This window comes from Podarcis melisellensis (genome assembly GCF_964234715.1).
Source record: "Podarcis melisellensis genome assembly, chromosome: 8".
Classification (NCBI taxonomy): domain Eukaryota; kingdom Metazoa; phylum Chordata; class Lepidosauria; order Squamata; family Lacertidae; genus Podarcis; species Podarcis melisellensis.
The window spans coordinates 22,112,434-22,139,581 of NC_138540.1; the positions used below are offsets into that span (position 1 = coordinate 22,112,434).

Below are 27,148 nucleotides of genomic sequence, written 5' to 3' on the forward strand. Positions count from 1 at the left end.
GAGGAAATCAATTGTCTTATTGTGCTATGGCTAAGTCTCCTGGAAGCATCTTTCCAGTCACTGTGGAAGCAAGACTAAATGGACCTTTGATCTAATTCAGCAAAGCTCTTTGTTTTTAGATGAAACATTTTCCTACCACTTAAATTTCCATAACAATTATTGTTTGTGAATATGGCCTATAAACACATACAACCGACCCTGATTTGTGCCCTGCCCCGTTATGACCCATCTCACTCCCACCCCCATTCCACCCTCTTCCTGGTCAAAAAACAGCACGTGTGTGCCTTAAAAGTGCACAAAATGGGAGCTACCTGTACATTTATCCATAAACTTGAAGGCTGAAATCCTACACATACTTGCATGGGAGTAAGCCCCACTGAGTTTATCTTTTAGTAGACAAGCATAGGATTGCAGTGAAAAGACTGCATAGCTATCCTTTACTCATGTTCAGGTTTTCTGGTATCTTCCTGTCTTTCTGCCCCCCCCCCCTTTCCTGTCTTTCTTCTCCTTTTTCCTCTTACTTTTTTAAACCTCTTAACTTTATTTCCCCCCTTTTTTTTCTTGGTACTCTTAATTTTTATGGGGCTTTTTTCTATCCCATGTTGTAGCAGGCAGTTGTCTACTCATCCAGTTGGCATCCATCTGTCTTAGACAATTGAAGATGATGCCTCCAGGGCATAGAGACCAGTAAGGGAGAGACATGTTTTGTTGCAGCTGGGGCAAATGAAGGAGTCCTGCAAGTGTACCATGGGGTTTCTTCTTTCTGCACTCCTTCCAGCAGTCATTCCTCTTCTGGTAACTGCTGGGAATACACAACCTGTCTCCAGGCTCTGTGGTCATCTGCAAGAGATTCCCACTTAGAAGGGTTAATGTTGCCAGCCTTCATATCACATCTTTGTAACACAGAATTGGTCTGCCAATGGACCTGGTGCCAGATGCCAGCTCCAAAAGGAGCCCAAGCCAACTGAAATCTTGCTACCGTGAGGCAGATAGTGGGGGCGGCACCCAACTTTTGTAACATCTTTTAAAATTCTGTGTAAGATTCTCCTCGCATTTTACCCTCACAAATATTGCCCATTGAGGTCGGTTGCGCTGCCCAGTCCCTTTTGTGGGCGACGGGGAGGATTTGAACCTGGATCTCAAGGCCAGCCTTAGCCAACCTGGTGCCCCCCAGATGTTTTGTAATAGCGGGCACCAGGTTGGCGAGGCTACCCCCAGCACAAAAGACCATTGCTTCTTCCTTTCCCCCTTTTCAAAGCGTCCTCAACCCGTCATGCCCGCCTTGTTGCTAGGCAGATTAGCCCCTCGTCCCATTCCCTCCCTTCCCTATTGGCTGCAGGTGATTATCCATCCCACCTCTAATCCCTCTTTCTCCCCTCTATTGGCTCCCGAAAGCCTCCCTTCGCCCCTCCCTTCCCCTCCCCGCCTCTTCCCCCTCTGACACCTCCCCCCTCCATCCCAGCCAGGTAACGCCCAATGCCCGTTCGCCATTGGTCCGTCTCCCCCTCAGGGGTGGGGCCAGGGGAAACCGGCTCCAGGTGAGAGGCCGCCCTCTTGTTTACTATAGGCCGGCGGCAGGTAGAGAGGCTCGGGCGGGGGAAGCGAGCTGATTGGCTGCCGCTGTATATGCGTGTGCGGGGGGGGGGAAGACTGAGGAGGGTTGAGGAATAAATCCCTCGAGGGTTGGCCTCCGCCATGTTGGGAGGTGGAGTGTCGGCGGCGCGCTGCTGCTGAGGTGGGAGGGAAAGGTTGCGGGAGCGCGCCCGCCAAGTGACCAACCGAGCAGCCTACCTTCTAAGCCAAGGCGCGCTCGAGGCGGCGGGTCGGGTGTTACCTCAGGAAGAGGCGGGCGAAGGACTCTGAGCTTCCCCCCACCCACATCCCGACTCTCCCCTTTCTCCTCCCTCCTTTCGCTTCGGAAGTTGGAGCAAACTTTCAACGGGTGGGGAAAGCCCGAGACCTGAGGAAGAGGAAGGATTCAGGACGACCCCCCCCCTAAAAAGTTTTGTTTTGGGGGTTGTTTGTGTGGAAAGAGCCTGTCCCTAACGCGGGACTGAGGGAGGGGAAAGGAAAGGGAAAGGTGAGTCTCTTCTGTGGAGTTTTTGAGGGGTGGGTGGGAATTTATTCGGGTGAGGGGAGGAAAATTAATCTTTTTTGTAGCAGAGAAGACAGCGCTTGCCTGCCCCCCCTTCCCGCAAACACAAGTTGGTGTGAGGCGGGCGGGCAGGAAGAGTAAGATTCACATGAATTGGAGTATAAATTGCAATTGTTTTCTCGGCTTGCAAGCAGCCTTGTGCAGGTAGTGTGCCTTTATTGTGTTTAAAAGTTGCCTTTTTATAGAGAAGTAAAGAAATATGACTATTCCTTTACTTCTCTATAAAAGTAGATGAATTGTTGTTATTGCTAGGTGCTTACAAACACATGGGTGTGTTGTGTCCTTTTGCAAATAGTCGTTACCTGTTGTGATGGGGGACGAAGGATTTTTATGTCTGAGGAAACTCAGTACTGTACACACATTACACTAAGGAGTTTAAGGTGGTTGGGGAGCAATGTATGAGACAGAGCAGGGGGTGTACTTTTATTTTTGTTTTCTCTATTAGCATGAGGATAGGTCCCTGATCTGAGGAGTTTACAGTCTATACCTAGAGGCAGGCGAGATATTTTAAATGGAAGCGGGGAGAAAGATGAGTTGAGAATGTATTTTTTGTTAGATGGGTTCCCAACCCCAGTTACTTGAAGGAGATCTGAAGCAGTGTAACATTAAGAGAAAGGTTTGAGAGAGGGTGAGCTGGTTCTGTATCACTTTTTATTATCATTATATAGTGCCAAGCATGTACATGACATTTGAGGAAGAATGGCAGATGTGGCTTACAGTCCAGAAAATGAAGGTGGGGCAAGCAAGGGGGACAAATATGCAGTTATTTCTGTTTCACCTGCTTGGGCTTAGTCACAGTAAGGTCTTGAAACGGAGTTGTGAGGAGGAAGTGGGTAAGTTTTTCTGGAGGTATGTGTGGGGTAATCTGGGTGACATTGCTAGTGGAAGGTAGTGAAGAGTTTGTGCTGGAGGGTTCAGCTTAGTGTTGGAGGTAATGTGGATCAAATGCAGGTGTAATGTTGGGGGAGTGACTCCACAGAAAATTGGAAGGTTGCAATCTTATACAGTGGTAACCTTGGGTTACAAACACTTCGGGTTACAGACTCCACTAACCCGGAAGCAGTACCTCAGGTTAAGAACTTTACTTCAGGATGAGAACAGAAATCGTACGCTGGCGGCAGCGGGAGGCCCCATTAGCTAAACTGGTACCTCAGGTTAAGAACAGTTTCAGGTTAAGAACGGACCTCGGAACAAATTAAGTTCATAACCAGAGGTACCACTGTACACCCGTAACTAGGAGTAGGATCCAATGAACACACACAGGATTGCACTGCTAGGAAAGTCCAGAAACTGCATAGCATTGTTTGTTTGTTCTTTGTTTTTTGAGGGGTAGGGTGGTGGAATTCCCTGAAAAACTGGTCTCCTTACCTGGCCTATGAAGGGAAGATGAGTTAAGGCTAATCCAATCTGAAAAGTACCCTTGGGTGTGTTTGTGCATGTCCTAAAGAGGCTAGTATATCTATTGAGGTGGGGAGTTTTGCTCAGGAGACATTTGTTCAGGACAGGCTATTCTAAGGGAGTCTTTTTCTTTTTGGAAGGGTGCCCATATCTGCTGAAGGAGTAGCCACAGGTAACCAAATGTGTAGGTCAGCACTGTTACCAGATTGAGGGGGGGGGTATAGGATTCTAGTGGAATGCACTGTTCTGTGGTTTTAATGTTGTCTTTGCAAGTAATTGGCTACTAGGTTATGTCGACAGCTCATAGCCTCAAGGCATATTTTGTGAATTAGAGGGGTTTCTTGAAATCTACATATCGTATTTTCCGCTCTATAAGACGCACCAGACCACAAGACGCACCTAGTTTTTGGAGGAGGAAAACAATAAAAAAAATATTCTGAATCCCAGAAGCCAGAACAGCAAGAGGGATCGCTGCGCAGCGAAGCCAGCAATCCTTCTTGCTGTTCTGGCTTCTGGGATAGCTGTGCAGCCTGCATTTGCTCCATAAGACGCACACACATTTCCCCTTACTTTTTAGGAGGGAAAAAGTGAGTCTTAATAGAGCAAAAAATACGGTATTTGAGAGTTGTGAGGATTTTTTAAATAAAGTATCTTGGTTTTAACTTTCCTATCTAAATGTAAGTTCTTAAAAAACAATGTAGTGTTTTATGGCTTTGGTAAAGTTGTCGACAAAAACCTATGTAAAAATCTTTCACACTTTCCCCTAAATGTACTTTAGTGTGAAGAAAAAAGTATCTGCAAGTTCTTTCCTGAGTGGGGAAATGTATGACTGTCCAGAGTGCTTACAAATATCTGAGGGGGGACAATTGCATAACATTGCATTCTTTTATCTAAAATGTAGATTCACATGCTTTGCATGAATACCTTGACATGCCTTACACATTCTATATCAAAGCTTACAAAAGGAAGACTTTCAAAGCAAAAATTGCAATGCAGTTGTGTATAGCAGAGAGCCTGATCTTTAGGGAAATGCGTAAGCTTTCATACTTACCTAGAATGCCATTTTGTACTTTCATGGCTTCCTCACCTATTTTTTGAGTGTATGCTTTGTAGAAAATGCTGTAAGCAGGAATAAAACTTGCTGAGCAGTCCTATCTTATTCCCACTCTTGAATCCCTAGACTGGACTTTTCTCCCTGCTTTGGATATTGTGATTTGGATATATCCAAACTCCTAAAGTTCCTTTTTCAAACATAGTGAAGCAAATAGTTTTGTGATAGTTCCACCAGTGTTTTTTGCAAATCCAGAAGATAAAGATCACAGACCATATCCCCAACCCCAGTGATTTTGTAGGAAGGTTAGCAAGAGTGCTTGGAAGAGAAGGTGTCATGAATGGAGCTAGTAAATTTCTTTGCAAAAGAGTTATCCTTCCGTTTGCTAAGCAGTGATGGCTGACATCACTGGCTGGAATCTTTCTTAAATTTCTATTGTTTCAACTTTGTTCCCAAATAGAAAAAAGTAATTAGTCTTATTTTAAATGAGCATAGTCTTACATTTCAGAATTTTAAAATATATTTGCTAGGTATTTAAAACAGCTTTCGTGGAACTTTAGCAATTTTATAGAAATAAAGTATCAGGATACTAGAAGAAAACATGAACCTGAATTCCTCCATTGATTTGTTGGACTGACTTGGTGTCTGTTTAGTTTAGTACAACATATATTCTGTTTTCCAATCAGTTGTTTGCTTTTTTGTGTATTTATATCTTTTTTGTTTGCCTGCAGCCTAATGGGGCTATTACCTTGGAAGAAGAAGCATGGAAACTTTGCCTGCTCATTTATTACAATGCCCCGTTTCTCCTGAACGATTTGGAATACAAGTCTGTAAACTCAGAACCTATCTTTAACTTTGACTGCTGCATTAGTACCATGCCTAGCAGAATGGGATCAAAAATGAATATGAAGAGAGATTTCATTAGAGTAAAAACACATTATAATGGGTAAGCGATATCAAATGTTTTTTGCCCTTCATTCCGCTTATTGATTATCAGGTTCTTTGCAACTTTTGTTTTGTCTATATTGGGTTGCATCCAGTTAAGTCCTACTCAGAGCAAACCTGCTGAAATTTATTACCATAGCTTCGTTTAAGTAGGTGTTCTCTGACTTGGACTAGCCATTTTTTTTACTTATAATGAATGAAATTTACGTATGTTTTTATCAATTTCTGTAGTCTGTTGCATTGGCATTGTAAGATTTGGGAGGAAATGCTAATGCTGTTTGCATGGTGGCTTGGTGCAAAACTCTTCTGAACAAAGCGATGGCTCTTTCATTTAAGGCTGATAATACTACAATTCAGTACCAGAACAGGTATAGTGTTTCATATTGGGGTTTGTAGGTGGTGGGGTGTCAAAAGATTTTCAGCAATCAAGGTTCAGATGCCCATGCTTGGATAACTTAAATTGTTAAGAACCAAGCAATGTATTCCAAGAGCATTTGTTGTAGGAATTTTATTTATACTTCATAATAACTATAGCAATGTTATCAGCAAAGGTCAGTCACCCTTCTATATTTTTGAACAAAAACATTTTCAATGTTGGGCATAAATATACTCATTTAAGTTTTTGTACAAGTAGCAGCAACCCAACAGTAGCTCTGCCTTGTGGTGGAAAGGAGTTAATAAGACCTCCCCCACCTTCATGTTGCTGCTACAGTCAAGTTATCAGCAACTCCATTTCAGTTTTAAAAAATCAAAGACACCGTATAACACTGCATTACACATTCTAAACTGCTGTTCCCCCCTGTGATATGGGTTTGTTTGCATTAGCACTTTTTTTAGTTTAATATGCTCGGGGGGGTGTTTGTGTTTTGCATGAAATGAAGCATGTTGGAAAGACATGAATTCATGTCTTTGCTTCTAACTTTTGGGCAGACATGTTACTGGCCACTCACAGTGGACTAAATACTAAAAAAGTGAAGTTTTCAGTTGTTTTCTCTAGGCAACAATCACTTCTTTCCAAGGAAAGATTTTAGAAAGGGCTTCAGAATTAATCAGGAAGTCTGTCATCTGAATCCAGAAAAAAATTCTAAAGTCACACATGCACCAGAGAAGATCAAAAAGCACTTTCAAAATGCACCAGGAAGTCTCTTCTCCAATGTTTGGAGGAGGGCCTTCCTGGTTCATTTTGGGGCAATCTTTGTTTTGCCTGATGTTAATGTGTATTTCTCTGTAGCACTTGTCAGTCATAATACTCACACTGTCTTGTCAGACTACTCACACTGAAAGGTGGTAGGACACTAATTACTCAGAAAAAATAGTGCTTGCATATTTTGCAATATATCTGTTTCCCTACAAGGCACAACTATATTTTCCATTGTTGGGGCTCCCCTCTTGCCCTGGACCCAATACAGCAGTACCCACTATACTCCTTATTGGTGAGCCTGTACATAGGAAATCGCAGTAAACTAGTGTACACTATGAGTGGAGCTGCTGAGTATAAACATGTTTTAGGATCTATAGCATTGCATGTGTTTCACAAGCAGCTTATGCTAACCCAGTTGAATGTTTTGACTTTGGCTTTGAACAATTCTCTCCCACCTCAGAGTTATATCAGAAACTGGTTTTCAGACTCCCTTGCGTGATGCTGAGCAGAGGCAGTGGCTGCTTTTTTGTGAAAAGCCCATTGAAATGCTCTTGGAACTAGTTTCTCACTTCCTTGGACCCTGGCTGTGGCACACTCTTGTGCTTTTCTAAAGAACCTAGCAACTAGTAGCTTGTATCTCCACTCACAATTCAACCATTGGATTTAAGATTTAGCCCCATTAGCTTTAACAGCATTGGCAGTCACAACCAAAACAGTTGTTCTGGCAGAACTCTCTGTGACTGTAATGTAATGGTGCTGCAGAGTAATGCCATGTTGCACTTTGCCCTCTGGTAGCCAGTGGTTATACCATTTTGTATGCAGTTACGAATATATCATAGGAAATCTTATACAAATGCTGACTTCAAAAGAACTTGAGCAGTAGTGTGAGGTGGGAGATAGCCAAAAACTGATTCCCCACCACCACCACTGCTTTATATTTTCATTGGAAAATTTCCCTTTGATAAGTTCATTGGTAAGGATGAATGGATGCAAATTACAAATAACAGTATTAGGCAAGCTTCACAGTGTCACAAGTTTTGTTTTCTAAAAACAAGTAAAATAAACATGCTAAATCAGGTCACTCTAAGGCATTAAAACATTTTCTGATGCAAATTATTTTTTGCTTATGGAAATGTTTCAGTTCAAAATTTTCTGGAAAACCCACATCCCTGCATTTGGCCCTCTTGTTTGTCCCTTGTCTGACAGACAGCTTTAGACATGTGATAGAAATAAAACAGCATGTTTAAAACTCAGTATACATTCTGGACAGTGCTGGATTTGTTTGTGTTGATCATTTAGGACTATAATCCTATGCACATGTCACTAACTTGGGAGTAAGTCCCACTGAACTTGGTGAAACATACTTCTGAATAGGATTGTACTTTAAGACTTGCATGTGAAAATTTCATTAGGAACAGCCTGTTCATTGGCTTAAACCAGAGTGATTAAGGTTAAATGAATTGTCAATCAGGCTCTTGGTTGTGCAGTGCAATAAGGTTTTAGTGAGTTGTTGACAAATGCAGCCTGTACAGCGTTTTGGGGACATTCTTCATGGCATATTTTAGCTATAATTTCAAGTAGCACTCAAGTTTCACTATGTGAGGAATGACATAGGGTTGTATCCAGTTAAGATTTACTTAGAGTGCTTCTATTTGAATTAACCTAATTTGGTTAATTTTCATCTCCATTAGATCTAACATTGGATGTAACCTTTAATTTTCATTGTTTAAAATAGTGATGTGTTTCTGTGTTAACTCTGAACAACTTTTAAGTTTATCCTCTGTAAAATGGGGATATTGTAAATCCCAGCTCACGAGAGACCTCACTCCGTTGCAGTTTATTTACAGGAAAAGTTTATTGAAGATTTCTGCTTCTCGTACAGTTCAGCATCGTGGCCGTACGTCTGTCACGTTAGACCGCTGAAGTCCCCTCTGACTCCTCCCCTCTTCCACACCAACTTAATAGCCTGGCTCTAGACCACCTCTTCCTCTCCTTTCTTTTCCGCAGGGTCTTCCTGCCCCCCTGGGTTCCCTCTCTCCGTGACTCGCCTGAGGCTGAATCCTCTGCCGCCTCTTCCCCCCTCCTTCTGGCTTTAGGGCCGGGCTCCTCCCCTGAGCTCTCTCCACTTCCGCGCGCCTCTACGTTTGAACTTGGCGCGCGTACGTTGCTGCTGACCTTTCTTTCGACCGCTACACCACCCCTTGTTCTGCTCTCCACCCTTTCCGGCTGAACACCTTGCTCCAACCCCCTTTCTCTGTTCTCTCCTAATCCTGCTCCCTCCGAGAGGCTGACGACTCCACCCCCTTTTCTCCGTTCCGGCTGAGACGCCTCTTGCTGCGTCTGTCTTCCACTGGGCTCCTCTCCGCTTCTCCCTTCTCCTCCCTTTTGCTTGATTAAGGTAACCCCCTTTTGAGAATCCTCTGACTCGCTGCTCAGACTCGTGGATTCCCTCAGAATTCCGTCATCTTCTTCCTCATCCTTCTGCCCCTCCTCCCACTCGCTCTCCGTCTCCTCTGTCATCTCCTCCTCTCTCCCAGAAACCCTGACATCCATCCCCCCCTCGAAGCCCCCCCTTCCCCCCTCCCGCTCGCCGGGTGCAGGTTGAGGAAAACGTGGTTCTTCCGGGGTCGGTTCAGGATACAAGTTGTCCACTTCAACGTTCTCCTCTGTCATCTCCGTATATGTGTGTTCGAACTCGGGTTCCCCACCCACAGACCTCACAGTCTCTTCCTCCATCACTGCTTCTCCTGGCGCTGCCTGCCAAGGACCTACCATCCATCTCTGACTCCATGCCTCCCTTGGCTGATCCACCCACCAACAAGGGCCTGTCTCCTCCCCCCCCAGTCTCGGATCCCTGGTCGGGCTTGTTTCGGGCGTATGGCCCTCGGGTGAGGAGAAACCCTCGAACGTGCTGTCTGACAAAGTGGGCGTGAAAAGCCAATCATCAAAATACTCCTCGGGCATGGGCTTGTGCGGAAAAAGTGCATGGAACTCCTCCTTCAACAGGGGTTCGTCCAACGCGTAACCCGGCACCCAGCTATTGGCAGAGGCCGGAGTGCCTTCCCTGGCTAGAAAATATTCAACTCCCTCCTCCCCCCATCTCGAGTCCAGTATCTCTGTGACCTCGTTAAGAGGTTCCGGTCTTGGCGATTCCCCCCCCTCAGGCGCCCTCCTACGTGGCTCTGGGAGTGCTCCTGACTCTTGAAACCTGTGTGGGGTTTTGTAGGGAGTGAGCACCGACCTATGAAAGACCGGGTGCACCCTGGAACCCTCCGGAAGGGCTAGACGAAAAGCCACCGGATTGATCTTAGCCTCAACTTGATATGGCCCTAGCTGCCTGTGTCCTAACTTCTTCTTGGCCAATGACCTGGCCGGCATCGCGTGGGCCGCTAACCACACCCAGTCCCCAATCTGGATGTCCTCTCCCGCCCTCCTGTGCTTATCGGCCTGCACCTTATACGCCTGTTTTGCCAGCTCCAAATGTCTCCGCAGCTCCTCGTGCACCTCTTGCAACTCCGCTGCAAACTGGTCGGCATCTTGAGGCCCCCCCCCTCCTGGTGCCGCAAATCTCGGGAAGGTTCTGGGATGACGGCCATTGTTCGCGAAGAAAGGCGTCACCCCGGTGGATGCGTGTTTCGTGTTGTTGTAGGCGAATTCAGCCATCGGCAGATAGTCCACCCACGCCGCAGGTCGCTGGTTGGCGTAGCACCGCAGGTACTGCTGCATGATCGCGTTGACCCTCTCCGCTTGACCGTTGGTTTGTGGATGTCTCGCCGATGTCAGGTTGATTTTGACGTGCAAGATGCCCAGAAGCTTTCGCCAGAAAGTGGAAACAAACTGGCGCCCCCTGTCGGACAAGACGGACTGCGGAAGTCCATGCACTCTGAAGACGTGATCGATGAAGAGCTTTGCGGTCTGTTCTGCCGTCGCCACCTTGGCACAAGGGATGAAATGCGCCATCTTGGTGAACAAGTCCACCACCACTAACACCGCCGTCTTACCTCTGGAGCTGGGCAGGTCCGTAACAAAGTCCAACGCTACCCTCTCCCACGGTTGCTGCGGTGTCTCCAGCGGTTCTAGCAATCCCGCCTGCTTCTGGTGCACTGGTTTGGACCTCTGGCAGATATCACACCTGGCGACGTAGTCCGCCACCTCTCCTCTCATCTGGGGCCACCAAAAGTCTCTAGCCACCAACTCCATCGTCTTCTCTTTGCCGAAATGGCCTGCACTAGGGGCGTCATGCAATTGTTGCAGAACCTTGGCTCGAAGATCGTCGGTGGGCACGTAAAGGGCACCCTTACGAGTCAAAAGTCCATCTTGCAATTGGAACTCATCGTTGTCTCGCGACCCTCCGCGTAGCTCCTCCATCTTGGACTGTGCAAACTGATCCCTTTGCAACGCGCGTCGCACCGCGTCCAGGTCGACTGCGATGGTAGCGCACGTCCACGCCTGCGGTGCGAAAATGTGCTTTGCTGCGATCGGAGCTGCTTCCTCCAAGTATTGCGGCTTTCGGGACAGCGCGTCTGCAATAACATTGGAGTCTCCTGGGATGTATTCTATTTTGAAGTCGAAATCCGCAAAGAACTCCGCCCAGCGCATGTGTCGCTGGGTCTGTAACTTAGCCGTCCGCCAATACTCTAAGTTCTTGTGATCCGTGCGGACTTGCACCGTGTGCTTGGCTCCTATTAAGAAGTGTCGCCACGCTTTGAAAGCTGCATGAATGGCCAACAACTCCCTGTCCCATATGGTATAATTGCGCTCCGTCTTGCTGAGCTTCCGGGAGTAGAACGCACCCGGTCTCCAGTTGCCTTGCGAATCCTCTTGCAAAAGAACGGCCCCAACCGCTCTGTCTGACGCATCGGTCTCTACCCGCATGGGTCTGCCGGGATTCACGTGGAGCAGCTGCTCTTCGGAGGCGAAAAGACCTTTAAGCGTCCGGAAGGACCGCTCCGCTTGTTCGGTCCAGACGAACTTCTTCTTCTTGGAACTGAGGGTGTCAGTGATAGCCGCCGTCGCGTTCGCAAAACCTTTAATAAACTTGCGGTAAAAATTGGCAAAGCCGATGAACCTCTGGACCTCTTTCCGATTTCGAGGGCTTTTCCAGTCCAACAGCGCTTGAACCTTAGCCCTGTCCATGGCCAGTCCCTCGTCGGACAACTTGTAGCCAAGGAAATCAACCTCTCTGACATCAAACTGGCATTTTTCCAACTTGGCGTACAGCCTGTGGTCCTTCAGCCTCTGCAGGACCTCCCTCACGTCCTTATCGTGATCCTCCGACGATTCCGAGAAAATCAGGATATCGTCGAGAAAGCAGACACACTTCTTGTAGAGGAGACCTGCTAGCACGTGGTGCATAAATGCTTGAAAAACGTGGCTGCCATTTTGGAGACCGAAAGGCATGACTCTGTATTCGTATGTGCCCAGAGGGGTGAACATGGCGGTCTTCCACTCATCTCCTTTCCGGATGCGGATGAGATTGTAAGCTCCACGTAGGTCCAGCTTGGTGAAAATCTTGCCCCTCCTGACGGTCGCTAAAAGGTCGTCAATCTTGGGCATGGGGAAAGCTTTGGGCTTAGTCAAGCTGTTTATGAACCTGTAATCCACTATAAGCCTTTTTTGGGGCGTGTTTTTCTTCTTCACAAAGAACACAGGGCTGCCACCCGCTGCTTTAGATTCCTGGATGAAACCTCGCTTGAGGTTATGGTCTATGAACTCCCGAAGCTCTTGCATCTCGTCTTCCGACATGGAGTACAGCTTGGCAGCAGGCAGTTGCGCCCCTGGCACTAAATCAATCGCGCAGTCGTAAGGTCTGTGAGGCGGCAACTTGTCAGCTTCCTTCTCACAGAAAACCTCCAAGAAGTCCTGGTACTTGTGAGGCACTGTTTGCACCATACCCAGATGCAACTGCTGCTCGGCTTCTCCTCCCTGATCGGTCTGAAAGCAATGCTGAGCACAATACGATGAACAAAAGGTGATCTGCCGCTGGTACCACGCAACCGCGGGACTGTGCCTCTCCAGCCAACTCATGCCTAACACGATGGGTGTGTCCGATAAGTGGGTGACATTGAAACTAATAAGTTCTCGATGGTTGCCAATCTGCATCATCATGGGAGGGGTTTGCTGCACCACTTGCCCCCCCAGCAACTTCCTGCCGTCTACCGTGACCACGTTTAGAGGCGTCGTTGCAGGCAGGAGCGCCATGTTGTGCTGCTTAACGAACTGCAGTCCCACGAAGTCGGCGTTGCTTCCCGAATCGATCGTTATTGGAACCTCGAGGAGTCTCCCATCAGGCAACTGGAGTGTTGCTGTGAGCAGAACTGCCGGTCTGGGAGGCAAAGGGTCCACGCTCTGCAGTGATGCTGGGGGCTTGTCTACAGATCCGCCTGGCTGAGCCCCAGTAGCTCTGCTTCCAGCCAGGCACTGTCGTTTCCCTGAAGCTGCTCCCCTGGTTGCACCTCTGCTGTTACAGTTGCCAGTGCTGCAGTGTGCTTCCGGAGCCTCTGGGGGCACTCTTTCGCCATATGGTGCGCACTGTCACAGATGTAACACTTCCTGGTTCCTCTAGGAGGCTTCGCTTTGGCTGCACCAGGGACAGGGCTCTGGGATGGCTTCTGAGCCCTAGCACCACCAATCTCCATTGGCTCCTCGCTGTCCTTCCCCATTGGCGAGGGGTGCGCACGGCTGAAATCCCTGTGCACAAAAGGGAGAGTCCTCGCTTGCGCACGCGCTTGGGACCCGTTCTCCTCGTGCCACGGACGTCCCTCATGTCGAATTCCAATAGCTAAAGCCCGTTGCACCACGTCTTCTAGGGTCTGGGGTCTGTCCCCCCTAGCGATCTCATCCTTGATGGGGGGGCTCAATCCCTCCCAAAAAAGATCTCTGACCGGCTTACTGTCCTTTGGCCAATCTAAGGCGGTGAGCAATGCAAAAAATTTAGAGTGGTATTGGCGCACAGTCGCTTTCCCCTGCCTCAGCCCGTGCATTTGACGGCGCGCAATGTCCACATCCACAGAGGATTGAAAACAAGAATCCATCGCTTTGATGAACGCAGTTGAATTGCGACGGGCCGGTCCATCTTCGCGCCACAGATTGCGTAGCCAAGCCCTGGCCTCCCCATGCAGGTGCGAAACAATGAACCCCACTTTCTCCTCCTCATCTTTAAAATCGTGACGGAGTAAATGCAGTGCATATACGACGTCCGCTCTGAAATTGGGATAGTCTTGCAAGTTGCCATTAAAATGCGGAACCAGGGCACCCCCCCTCCGTCCAAGCGCAATGCCCTCCGCTCTGGAACCTGGGGCCCCCGCCCTGTCCGCGTGTTCCCACCTTGCCTGCAAATCCTGGCACGTCTTCTCCAAGTCGTCATTCTTCTTCTGCGAAGCAAGGACTGCCGACGTGAGAGCGGTAACCTGATCCCGCAGTGCAACCAGCTGCTCCTCAGCGCTCATGGCTGCTCCCGTTCGTGAGCTTCGCAAAAAAAAATTTTTGCTTTCTGAGAGGGGACTTACTGTCACGGCCACCCAGGACGGGTCCCAGCTCACGAGAGACCTCACTCCGTTGCAGTTTATTTACAGGAAAAGTTTATTGAAGATTTCTGCTTCTCGTACAGTTCAGCATCGTGGCCGTACGTCTGTCACGTTAGACCGCTGAAGTCCCCTCTGACTCCTCCCCTCTTCCACACCAACTTAATAGCCTGGCTCTAGACCACCTCTTCCTCTCCTTTCTTTTCCGCAGGGTCTTCCTGCCCCCCTGGGTTCCCTCTCTCCGTGACTCGCCTGAGGCTGAATCCTCTGCCGCCTCTTCCCCCCTCCTTCTGGCTTTAGGGCCGGGCTCCTCCCCTGAGCTCTCTCCACTTCCGCGCGCCTCTACGTTTGAACTTGGCGCGCGTACGTTGCTGCTGACCTTTCTTTCGACCGCTACACCACCCCTTGTTCTGCTCTCCACCCTTTCCGGCTGAACACCTTGCTCCAACCCCCTTTCTCTGTTCTCTCCTAATCCTGCTCCCTCCGAGAGGCTGACGACTCCACCCCCTTTTCTCCGTTCCGGCTGAGACGCCTCTTGCTGCGTCTGTCTTCCACTGGGCTCCTCTCCGCTTCTCCCTTCTCCTCCCTTTTGCTTGATTAAGGTAACCCCCTTTTGAGAATCCTCTGACTCGCTGCTCAGACTCGTGGATTCCCTCAGAATTCCGTCATCTTCTTCCTCATCCTTCTGCCCCTCCTCCCACTCGCTCTCCGTCTCCTCTGTCATCTCCTCCTCTCTCCCAGAAACCCTGACAGCATCACATAGCAAGATTTTATGCCTTGTTTCTGGTAAAGGTAAAGGACCCCTGGACAGTTAAGTCCACTCGAATTCAACTTTAGGGTGCAGCACTCATCTCTGCTTTCAGGCCAAGGTAGCCAGCATTTGTCCTCAGACAACTTTCGGGGTCATGTGGCCAGCATGACTAAACCGTTTCTGGCGCAATGGAACACTGCGACGGAAGCCAGAGTGCACGGAAATGCCATTTACCTTCCTGCCACAGTAGTACCTATTTATCTACTTGCACTGGTATGCTTTTGAACTGCTAGGTTGGCAGGAGCTGGGACAGAGCAACAAAAGCTCACCCCATCGTGTGGATTCAAACTGCCAACCTTGCAATCGGCAAGCCCAAGATGCTTGATGGTTTTAGACCATAGCGCCACCTGCATCCCTCTATAGTTTGTTGTTACCCTCACTGGAAAGGGTAAAGCTAACATTGCAATGTAGGGATCCCTATTTACTCAGCTTGGGTTTATTGATCATTCGTGAAGGTTTGTATAAGTATTGCTTTATAAAATTATGGTATAAAATGTAGCATGGCAGAATGCAAATGTGCGTGTTTGTGTGGTGGATTCTTATTTCTGTGTGATCAGACATGTCAAACTGCTTTAAGTCACAGTTATCAAAACTGCAAAATTAGTGTCAAGAATTATTCAGGAAAGTACTAAATAATTCAAAATGTCTGTTCATGGTACAGTACACCTTTGATATTATGATTAAACAAATAGGCTAGTAATAAAAGCATTAGGGAGTCGTACCATTCTTGATTGTTAGTGTGTTTCCATGGAAGCTTGGGAGGGTAGATGTTTGTATATCCTGGGTGTGACAGTGCTTAACATAGCATAAGTGATCATGCATAATCTTCCTTTATGGCAAGCATTCCTTGCTTTGCTTACATACAGTTCATATAATTCTTCTAAATTATGCCCTGCTGACTAAAAATGTTGAGGAATGTGATGAAGGTATTTTTTAAAGTATATGCTTATTCTTCCACACCATTATATCTTATGTGAAATCAGTTGATGAGGCTCATTTGACAGCTACAAGGAACTGAACCTTTAGTGTCATTGCACCATTCCAGTGGAATGCTCCATCATAGAGATTCATCAAGCATATTTTGTTTCAACTTTTAAACACCTACTGAAAACTTTTCTATTTTGTCACACCTATGCATTCATGCATATATACGTAATTTTATTTGTATGCTGCCTTTCCACAGTTCAAACCATGCTCAAGGCAGCAACAACATAAAAAATGTTGCAACAGAAGTAGTCCTGAACAATAAATTAAATATTAAAAAAAACCCAAACTGAACAATTTCCACATAAATTACAACAAAATCTAAAAGATTAAAAAAAACCCACAGCTACAACCCCCTCCCCAAAATACCCCAGCACCCCAGGCAATTAAGAATACAGTGAGCCCATTACTTACATGAGGGTTTGGTTCTGGGGGTGCACTCACAGAGGCAAAATCATGTAAAGCCAGGAACCCCCTGAACCATCCCTATTTGTCCAGAATGAGCCTTGCCCTTCACCTTACTTACTGGCCTCTGGGAAGGAGGCACAAGGGCTCAGAGTGTCCTAGGGCCCTTGCGTGACTTTCCCAGAGCACAGTAAGCAAGGCAGAGGGCTTTAAAAGCTCTCTTTGCTGTGGGTTCCACTCACATTTATTTATTTGGTTTTGAGTCAGGTGTGAAGGTGGTGGGCCCACCATACAGCTTTCCCTGATAGTTACCTGATTTCTGATTGTAACTTTTTTATATGGTTTTTATTATTTTATGTATAGCTGTGAACTGTTCTGATATTTTTTTTAATGAATGAGTAGTATATAATTAGCAGATGTTGGGTCAGTAAAACTGTTTGTGAGATTCTGAAATGCAAAATCTTTAGGGCTGCTGATAGATTGCCTCAATCTTTGCAAATGTCTTGTGGTTTAAAGTGAACACATGTAGCTATTGAATCTGAATTCATCTCTTTCAGGGATATCCTCATAACAAATCTGGGTGCATCCATCAACTATGGTGAACTTTGTGATGAAGTTAGAGAGATGTGCAATTTACAACAGGAACAACCAATTACCCTTAAGTGGATTGATAATGAAGGTATTTCAGACTCATGTAAATATGCTTCTGCAAATATTTCTCTGATGCATTTTACAGCACAATTAATTAACTGGGTGTGATGGAGATACTAAATAGGTAACTTTTAATTTTGAATCATTGTCGGTTTTCAAATTTTCACTTAAGAGATATCAAGGGATACATATGTTAATAAAGCCCAGATAATCAGGCATGTATTGCAGCTTGCTCCAATCCATTCTGAAAATGTTATGTACTCTCTAATTCTGGTGTGTGAAGCATAACCTTCCTTTATGAATGTGGGTGTGCTTCTTCCTGACATAGGTACTGTGCGCAGAAAGATTTGCATACAGCCAAGCATAATTTCTCCCCATCATCCCAGTATCTGTAGGCATCAGGTTATTATGGGGCAGAGGAGGCCTATGGTTGCCTCTCATACCTTTGCTGGAAATGTAAGCCCCTTTCTTTTCAATGCCTGATGCAGTGTGATTGCACTAGAGGTAGGATTTGTTCTGCCCTACGGCATGGTTGGGAAATTTGCCTTCTAGATATTGCTGGATTAGAGCTCCCATTATCCCTCACCTTTGTTCATGCTGACTGGAGCAGATGGGTGTTGAGAGTCCAACAACACATGAAGGGCCACAGCTCATCACCACTGCTCTACGGGGATTCCTTTTAAGGAGGTGTGCTTGTGTGGAGAAGGATCATACCCATTGACTACCTTAATATGCCACATTTAACTAATGCAGTGTTCATTTTTATTTTAAATGCATTCTACCAGATTATTTGGTATTAATCAGGTTTCTGTTCTTTAATTGTTTAGCAATACCCACACAAACTAGAAAGAGATCAGTGATTATACATTATGCAATGTGTGTTTCCTAATATTGTGTATTGCTTAATAGACAAAACTTCTCTAGATCTTTTTATATCCCGCTCACATCATTTCATAGACACTTCTTGTTTGGCAGAAATTCTAGAATCCATTTATACAAAGGCAAGTGGACACTGAAAATAGGGGTCTCTGAAATCTTGTCTCACCTCATGTAGACAAGCTCTGCTAGCTAGACCTCAGATACTGAGAGGAACATACCTCTTCCAAGTTCTGTGTGTACAATAATGACTCAGTTGTGTGCACTTCATTTGTACTTGCTTTCAAGATGATGCTTCAGCGAGACCATGCAGAAATTTGATATTTTCTAATTGAGTGTAATTTGTTTGCATAGGACACGTGAGTTGAGAACTGTAGCAGTTCTAGGGCCTTTCCTGCAGATCTGTAAATATTCTCCAGACTACTAGTGTATTATTCAATACTTAAATCTTCAGCCAGCTGCATCAAGTTCTGCAAGTGTGACTACTGCTACTGAATTGATTTATGGTGGATTGATAAGAGAGGTATCCCAAGTGACATGCCATTAAAAGCATGAACATAGCACTTTGTCTTAATGCAAGGTGAATCATTCCCATACTTGCTTTTGAGTTTAGTTTTTGTGTGTGCTCCTATTTTTCTGTCGTTGAGTACATTTAAAGAATATTGGAAGATGTCATGCTTTAAAAGCATGGTATCATTCTCCTGATGTTTTTTGTTTCCTACACCCAGTAAACTTGAAAAAGCTTTGAAATGCTGAGGCATCCATTAAATGGAGTGAGCCTGTTTTCCAGATGTATTCAAGTGGAGAGTCACTGTGAAGGGGGCTTGTCAACCTGTCTTGCTTTTTAAGCATGCAGAAGTTCCATCAGGTGATTTTACCCCCATTTTTAAAACTGAAAGACCACTGGCAAGGACTGCATGAAAGTTGTGCCAACAATAAAGCTTGCTGAGTTGAAAGCAGTTTTTATGGTGAGCATGTGTGTCACTTAAGCTAAGAAAGGAAGCTCTCATGGCCCAGTTAAGGATTCAACATGAAGTCTCTACCTATCACTGTTTATTGAGGGAAAGAACCCACCCATGTACATATCGTGTACTACTCCCCTCACTGTGAAACAAGTGTGGCTGTAATACCCATGATTCTCAAGTGTGAGATGGGCTTGTCTACAGACCCACTTCGATGCGCTGAACATAGCTGCTCTGGCCCTTTAATGTGGATCTCAGGTTCCTGAGCTTTCTTGACTGGCTCTCTTCTTTTTAAGTTTGTTGGAATTAGAAAATTAGAATTAGAAAAAAACAAGTCTGGGAAAAGTCAGGTGTGTGGTACAATGTGACATGTGTGGGGTAACTGTGCCATGATCTTCAATATACTTAACAAAAGATTACTGCACTTCAGAGCCCTGTATAATTGCTATCTGAAATCAGAGATCTTTCCTTGACTATCTGAAAGGGAGAAATTTTCCTCAACAGTAAAATCAGAATATTTCTTAAGGCTTTTGCTTATGGGTCTCTAATATCAAGGGTATATCACTTGATATTCATGTAGCAGTGTTCAACCTGCTACAGGAAAATCTGATAGAGTATTCCCTTATTGTTCGTATTGCATATTTTGTATATTTTGGCACATTTCAGGCAAGGACATCATTAGGATGCCTTGAGCAAGTCACAGTGGTTCATTTCACATAACTGCAGTGTGCTCTGTATAGGGCTTCCCATGTGCTTGACCCAGAAACAGCAGTTAGTGTGGAATGCTGCAGCACAAGTTGCTGACAGGAGTAAGATCTTGTTAGCACATAACACTTCTGCTCAGATACCTGCACTGGTTGCCTTTTTGTTACCCAGCCGAATTCAAAGTGTTACTATTGGCATTTAAAACCCTTAACACCTTGGGACCAGTTTACTTGTGGAGTTGCCTTTCCCATATGTGCCAACTCAATTTCTTTGATCTGTGGGACTGACACTGTTACAGGTGCCACAAAATGCTCATTCTGAAGTTGTCAGGAATTTACTTTTTAACGTGGCAACATCTGTACTTCGGAATTCCCTGGCTGTTGACACCACTGTACTTTTTGGTGCCTGATTAAAACATTTTTGTTTTTGTTAGCCAATCCAGACACATAGATGTTGGCATGTTTTCATCTTTTTATCATTCATTTTAGCTGTTTTCCAGTAATCTGAACATTTATTGTAAACTGCTTAGAGGTTTTATTACAATCAATGGGTAAATTAAATTTTGTTAGATAAAAAATTCAGTTTACAATGAACGTGGAGGTTGGTTCCCTTCTGCTCCTTCCCCAGTGGGAGCAACAAGTCACAGTCCCTGGCTTGGCATTACATCTGAACTGGAGATTGCAGTATGTTTCACTTCCAACAAACAATGATTGGTAAACCAAGAACAAGGTTTGGCTTCACATTGCGGTTCGCTGCTCTCCAAACAAGCTCAGTGCTGGAGCCGAGTGTAATGCTTCACCAAGAATGATGGTTTGTTGCTCCTGCTACAGAAGGAGCAAAGCAGGAGTGATCTCCTCATTCATGGTAAGCTGTTTACCATTATTTCCTGCCACATGTGAACGCTGCCACTCTTGCTATCTCTGCATATCCTGATCTCCTTGGAGGAAGGAATATCTATGTGACGATAGGAAAATACTTTGCAGTGTTATGCACTTGGATTTCAGTTAACCTTTTAAAATTATTGTAGAAGCTGTCTATTAAGACAAGGTTCAAGAGGTTAAAAGTAAAGCAACCATATTGAAAAAAATGAATGTACATCTTCAGCTGAACAGTTCTTAACTACTGTCATTTTTATCAGTTTGTTCAAGGATGTCAAGAACTACATGTCCTTCCAGGTCAGAAAGAAGCATTATTACACCTAAAGGACACGTTTTAGTCAAGCTAAAGCACTCAAGGAGGGGAGCAAGCAGAGCCATTGAGGCACGTGACCTGGGCAGAGTCCAAAGGACCACATAGACAGGCCTGAGCGCAGCATTTGATCCTCAGCCTGAGGTTCCCCAGCCTTGATCTACACTTCATGGATACTAATTTATTGAATAAGAATTCTGTACAGTTTGAGAACTCTTAAAAAATATTTTCTTCCAATGATGCCAACTGAAGAGCCCAGCTCCTAGGGGTGGAAGTGCCTTTGGTCTCCTCAATATCTGCTGGCAGGGAGCCAGCCCCATTCAACATTGAGTGGGTGGAGGAGGCAGAGTGCAGCGTGGTTCAGTGGCTGGCTCATCCTGAGTGCAAGAGAGGAAGCCACTCCATACTAGGCCTTCTTCCGATGATACGGTGTCACACATGCGCGGCGTGCACTCCTCCCCCAAAAAATATTGGGCGCAAGATGGCGCTTCTGGAAGAGCCTGTGGCTTCCTAGGGTGTCCTGTGATAATGATTCTTTGTCAAAATGAAGCAAAACCTTAAGTTAATGGAGCAAAGTTGTTTTTGTTTTTCCTCATTACCAGTTACAGGCATTTTAATGTATTCCTGTTGTGTGTTAGAACTCAAACACTTGAGGCCAGGTATTTATATTGGTGGGCAGGATCTCTCTACGCTCCACAGGCCAACTTTGATAGGTGGGTGGGATTGCCCACCTGTCAAATCACCTGCTTGCTCTAATGACATCAGGTGACTGAAACCTGTCAGAGGTTCAAAGGGGAATGCTGTAACCATTGATTTGCTGTTTGGTGATGTGAGGGTGTCTTCAGAGGCTTGCTCCATTAGCACAAAGCAGTTTTCCTTGGACCTGCTTGCTGAAATGGCAGGGGAAAGCTTGGTTTTAGCATGCAGTTCTGAAGCAAAGGGCCTTGGTTCACTTAAAATGAAAGATTGGTGTAAGTTATCTTTAGTTACTATTCAATTGTTGATTGTATTGAATCCCTGTATTCAGTTATAATCTTAAAATGGTGTGTGGGAGGGGATCAGATACAATTAGATTAGCCTCTGTAAGGTGCTCTACTGGTTTTAGGTTGTGCCTATGCTTGTTAGGCTGAAGGAATACATAATAGCTGATCCTGTTCTTGAAAATCCAGGAATTACCTGAACCTTCCCTCAGACTTGTTACATAGTATGGGCACCTGAATGTTACCATTCTGACTAATCTTGGTAGCCAGCCATAATTTTGTATTTAGCCCACTGTGTAATGCAGTCCCATCATAATATTGTACGTAATCATATTATCTGCATTTTAAGAATTGCAATACAAATTGAGTAAATGTCTTGGGGGAGGATGGACCTGATGTATTCAAATTATAGCACTTCTTTCCACCTATTCCCAACTACAAGCATTGATTCCTCACCAACTCTTTGAAAGATTCTATCAGTGGTGTTTCTGAAAAAAATTATGCGTCACTTGGGAAGAAAGGCGAACTAATGTCAGTGTACTGGAAGACGCAAAGATCACAAGTGTCGAAGCAATGATTCTTCAACATCAACTTCATTGGACATTGTTTGGTTGTCTGATTATTGTCTTCCAAAGCAACTACTCTATTCCCAACTTAAGAATGGAAAGTGAAATACCGGTGGTCAACAAAAGAGGTTTAAAGATGCTCTCAAGGCAAATCTTTTTAAAAATGTGGTATAAGCACTAATAACTGGGAAACACTGGCCTGCGAGGGCTCCAATTGGAGAACAGCTTTTACCAAGGTTTTACGGACTTTGAAGAAGCATGAACTCAGGGTGAAAAGGAGAAACGAGCTAAGAGGAAGGCACCTTTGGCAAACCCTCACTGTGATCAACTCCCACCCATAAACCTATGTCCCCACTGTGGAAGGACGTGTGGATCCAGAATTGGCCTCCAGAGTCACTTATACACTCACTGTTTGTTTGTTTTTATAATATTTATTAAAGTTTTTAAAGTTAATACAATAAAAGAAAATCAAAAAGAAAAAAAGGAAAAAAAGAAAAAATACAAAATAGTTAAAAACACATAAAGTTCACAATATTTTTCATTAACATACTTCCCCAACCTCCTCATACCTCCCTTTTTTGTATTCCAGTTCAAATTGTTAGTTCAGCAAATCCTTTAACTTATTTCTGTACCCTTTTTTTTCCATATCACTTAAAACATTACAGCTGGAAACCACTTAGTTTCTATCTGACATCATTCTAACATTCATTAATTTTACAATATTTCTGTAAATAGTCTTCCAATCTTCTTCCGCCGACTCTTCTCTCTGGTCACGGATTCTGCCAGTCATTTCTGCCAATCCCATGTAGTCAATCATCTTCATTTGCCATTCTTCCAGAGTGGGTAAATCCTCTGTCTTCCAGTACTTTGCGATAAGTATTCTTGCTGCTGTTGTAGCATACATAAAAAAATTTCTGTCCTTCTTTGGCACCAATTGGCCGACTATGCCCAGGAGAAAGGCCTCTGTTTTCTTCAGGAAGGTATATTTAAATACCTTTTTCATTTCATTATAAATCATTTCCCAGAAAGCCTTAATCCTTGGGCACGTACTTATACACTCACTGTTAAGACTGTTTTCATGGAAGACAATCTTACTCGACTTTGAATGATCGATCCCCAAAGAAGACGAATCCTATGCACACTTATCTGTGAATAAGCTCTACTGAACTATCTTCTGAGTAGACATGCATAGGAAGAGTTTGTACACATGGAGGATTTGCTTTACAAAGGTTCTCCTGCCCCTTGTAATGCAGCCTTTTTTTATTTATATTATATTATTTATATATATTTCAAAATGCTTGCTCTGTTCTTAGGTTTTAAAGTGCTAGATGGAGCTGGATAATGTCAAAGGGATAAGAGTATGCAGCTTTGCCCTGTGGGATTCCCCGCCCCCCAACCTCATGCATTTTTTCTGTAGTCTTTTATTGCTGTTACAATTTAGACTAAGCAAACACTTTCATTTCTAACGTTGTGAACTATGAACTTAGGAGGATCTCTCTCCCTTCAGATAAAGCTGACTTCTCCCCTTCTGTTTTCAGTCTGGAACTAGCAAGGATTCCATTTAGCACAGATAATTGGTCCTAGCCTTCAGAGTGACTTGCTCAACTTCTGCATCTCCACACCTTGTAATTTGTTCTAATAATCCATATATTTGGAGGAGTTGAAGCTCTTCTGAGCCTTATCCTTATTGCCAGATTTGGGAGGAGCACCACCATGGCAAGTGGATTTCTGGAAACTTTGTGCAACTAAGATGCCTATGGCAAGAATACCAAAGCACTATACCTGATATTCCAGATGCATAAGTAGACCCATCCCTTTCCAAAAGGGATGGAGATTATCTGGAGAATTTCAGGTGTGAGAAGCTACTCTTAAAAAAACCATTTGACTACACCCGCCAAGTGCATGTGCAAGTACTTTGCATGGGCCTCTCTGAATCTTGCCTTCGTAGAGGGATCAACTTCTCTCAGCAAAATCAAGAACTTGTTGTCACTGCTTGGTTTTGCTGAGATACTGAATTAATCTATGTTTGCCGTCAAAAATTCCAACCTACACTCCTGACATTTTAAACAAAACCATGAATTGTAGAGCCATGTAAATTTGGTTACTTATTCCTTCTCATTCTCATTTTCTTTCGGTAGGTGATCCATGTACCATATCATCTCAGATGGAACTGGAAGAAGCATTCCGTTTGTACTGTCAGCATAGAGATGAAGGGCTCATCATTCATGGTAGGTGATGCCTGAAACAATCTGTTTAACTTTAAACAGCAATTTTACATACCTTTTTGTATGGTATCCTCTTAGCAGTCAGTTTTACTATTTGAAGCTTTCAACAAAAAGTCTGGCTGTGCTCTTCTTTTCTGTCTCCTTTTGGAAAGATTATGTAATGCAAGTTTTGCTACTTAAATCTTTTTAGTCCTGGATATGAGCCTATCCCCTCACAGCATCTTTCTATTCCCATATATGATCTTATCTCTCACCACTCTCCAAGCATGTACCTGTCTTTCTGTACAAAATTTTTAAAAATCCAATATGTGCATGTAATGCTCTCCATCTTGAAATAACTCTGTCTAAACATAGCTGGTATAGCTGTAAGATGGGTTTTCGTTGGCCGCTTAGCATTGGGTCCAGCAGAAATATTTGATTTGATTATTTGATTAATTTCTATACTGCTTAATATATTAAAATATCTCTCAGTGGTGTATAAAAAACTATGAAATTCATATGAATTGGCTCCAATATCCCCTGTTGCCTGTGTCTGCCAGCCTTGATGTCATTTTGATGTGCAGCTCATCCGTCTCATGTTTCAGTTTTCCCCTCTTCTACGTTTGTACTTCTTTATTTTAAAGTATTCCTCAAAAAGCACTCTCTTTATCTAGTACTCTTCATCCTATAAATCACTTCTTAGCACCTATTGCTTCTGCAAACATTTCTTAGGTCACCACAGTCCTTTTTTTTTTTGCCTTCTGTACTGACTGGATCATCATCTGTGCCATTTGAAAGCCTGTTGTCTGCAGCTTTGTCCTAAACCATATATTTTTAAGACACTGTCCTGCCTTTGTATTCTTCAGTTGTGGAAGTAATATATGATTATTGTTTTTGGATAAAACAGTGAATGGCTAAAAATGTAATTCATTAAGACATAAATATATACTTTATGTTTTATTGCAGTTTTCCCCAGTGTTCCAGAAAAGCCAGGCATGCCATGTCCAGGAGAAGACCGTAAGTACTTGAATGTGGTGGTCCATTCTTTTGTGTGTGTTTGCATTTCAGTATAAAATACCATCTTATCATTGAAAATATTTTTGTTATGAAAAGCATGTTTGTGTCCTTCAGAATGCTTGTGATGTACTGTGAAGTGTGTTTGAAGGTATTTAATTTATTTCACTCATTATCACATTAATAAGTGGTAATACTTTCAGCATAGATGAAAAGGATAAATTTATTGCCTGTTACATAAAATTGTTTAGTAGCTGAGCAGCATTTAAACTTATAGTTCTTTATGCACTAATCCTTCTAAAGTTGTGAAAGTATTAAAATAGTATTTTATGAGAAGAAGTTGGGCCAGAGTTTCAGATATATGCATTAATGCATATTAATGCATTAATATGCATTAATATGGGTACCTTGGGTACCTTACTTTTCCAAGTGTGGGTGGTATTATGCAAATAGATGCTGAAAGTGTCAGGTGTATAGTGAGGTCAGTATAGTATTAGTATTCTGGGACTGAAATACTGCAGTTAGTTTGTTGGATCCAGACTAAGTTAGTTGCATTTCATTCCCACTGAAATCAGTGGGACTTAAAGCCTGTCCAACTTGCCTCATGGATTTCAGTAAAACCTTAGTTTCATGAACTGGATCCAACCAATTTTATCAAACTATAGTCAACTCATGGAAACAGTTGCAACTAATTTGTGTAAACTGCAGAAGACACTACTAAATATAATGTTCAATGTTCATATTTCGGGGTGTCTTCATGTCACATTGTTGCATGATATCTATATTTTAAAGTAGAAAGAAAATTGCACAAAACATCCCAAAGTTTGTAAACATTTAGTCTGTATGCAAATAAGCACATGACTAATTCCTTGAGCCTGAGGGAGATTAGGACTTATGCTTCTAAAAAGAGCTGACCCTGTTGCTAAATGACATCAGTAGAAATTTGTAAAACATTTGTGATACAGAATTGTTGAGGAGGGCCTGCTGTTCAGGAGTGGGTGGTAGTTTTTAAAAACCTTGAGCTACTTTAGGCATTTACCCATAAAAACAAAAACAAAATGGCACAATTAGAGGCCATCTGCAAGCCACAATTTGAGGCAGAGTTATATATTTTATTGAACCAACCACTGTGTAACTGAAGTCTTCCTTGGCAGGTAAATAAGCCGTGTCTGTAAGATCCCAGGATATTATCTGAAGGTACATGAGACCACCACTTTGCAGAAGCTAAGCAGGTCTGGTCAGTACCATGGAACCAAATGCACAGTCTTGGGTTCCATGGTGGAAGAAAGATGGGATATAAAATGTCAGGGATATATAATGTCAGGAAATAAAGTTTTTGTATTCAAAAGTCTGGATATCCCTTTATTCATTCATCTGCTGAGGTTGGTTCAATAAAATCTATCTCCTTAACATTTTTTATTTGTTTGCCTGCCCACGTGTTTGTGTTGGTAAACTGGACTAAAAGAGGTATTTGTGTGTGGAGCTCAACTTCTATGAAGCTTCCCTCCCTCCTCCTGGAGGTTATTCCTGCTACAAGATATGATTATAACCCTCTTCTGTGGAATCGACATTAATAATAACGGAGAATT

General features: G+C 44.1%; 1 protein-coding gene across 5 annotated transcripts in view; it reads left to right on the forward strand.

The window, feature by feature from the left end:
• The first annotated feature begins 1,396 nt into the window (after window positions 1-1,396).
• PRKCZ (protein kinase C zeta) overlaps window positions 1,397-27,148 on the forward strand; it is a 106,645-nt gene continuing 80,893 nt past the window's right edge. Inside the window, exons 1-5 of one of the 5 annotated variants that reach the window (XM_081923646.1) lie at window positions 1,397-1,466; window positions 5,336-5,550; window positions 16,971-17,092; window positions 24,480-24,569; window positions 25,512-25,562. In XM_081923646.1, the coding sequence (XP_081779772.1) occupies window positions 5,480-5,550; window positions 16,971-17,092; window positions 24,480-24,569; window positions 25,512-25,562 (334 nt within the window). In that variant the 5' untranslated portion in view covers window positions 1,397-1,466; window positions 5,336-5,479. Of the gene's footprint in view, window positions 1,539-1,599; window positions 2,081-2,206; window positions 2,300-5,335; window positions 5,551-16,970; window positions 17,093-24,479; window positions 24,570-25,511; window positions 25,563-27,148 lie in introns of those variants that run through there. The other 4 variants (XM_081923642.1, XM_081923641.1, XM_081923644.1 and 1 more) reach the window with 4 other exon arrangements.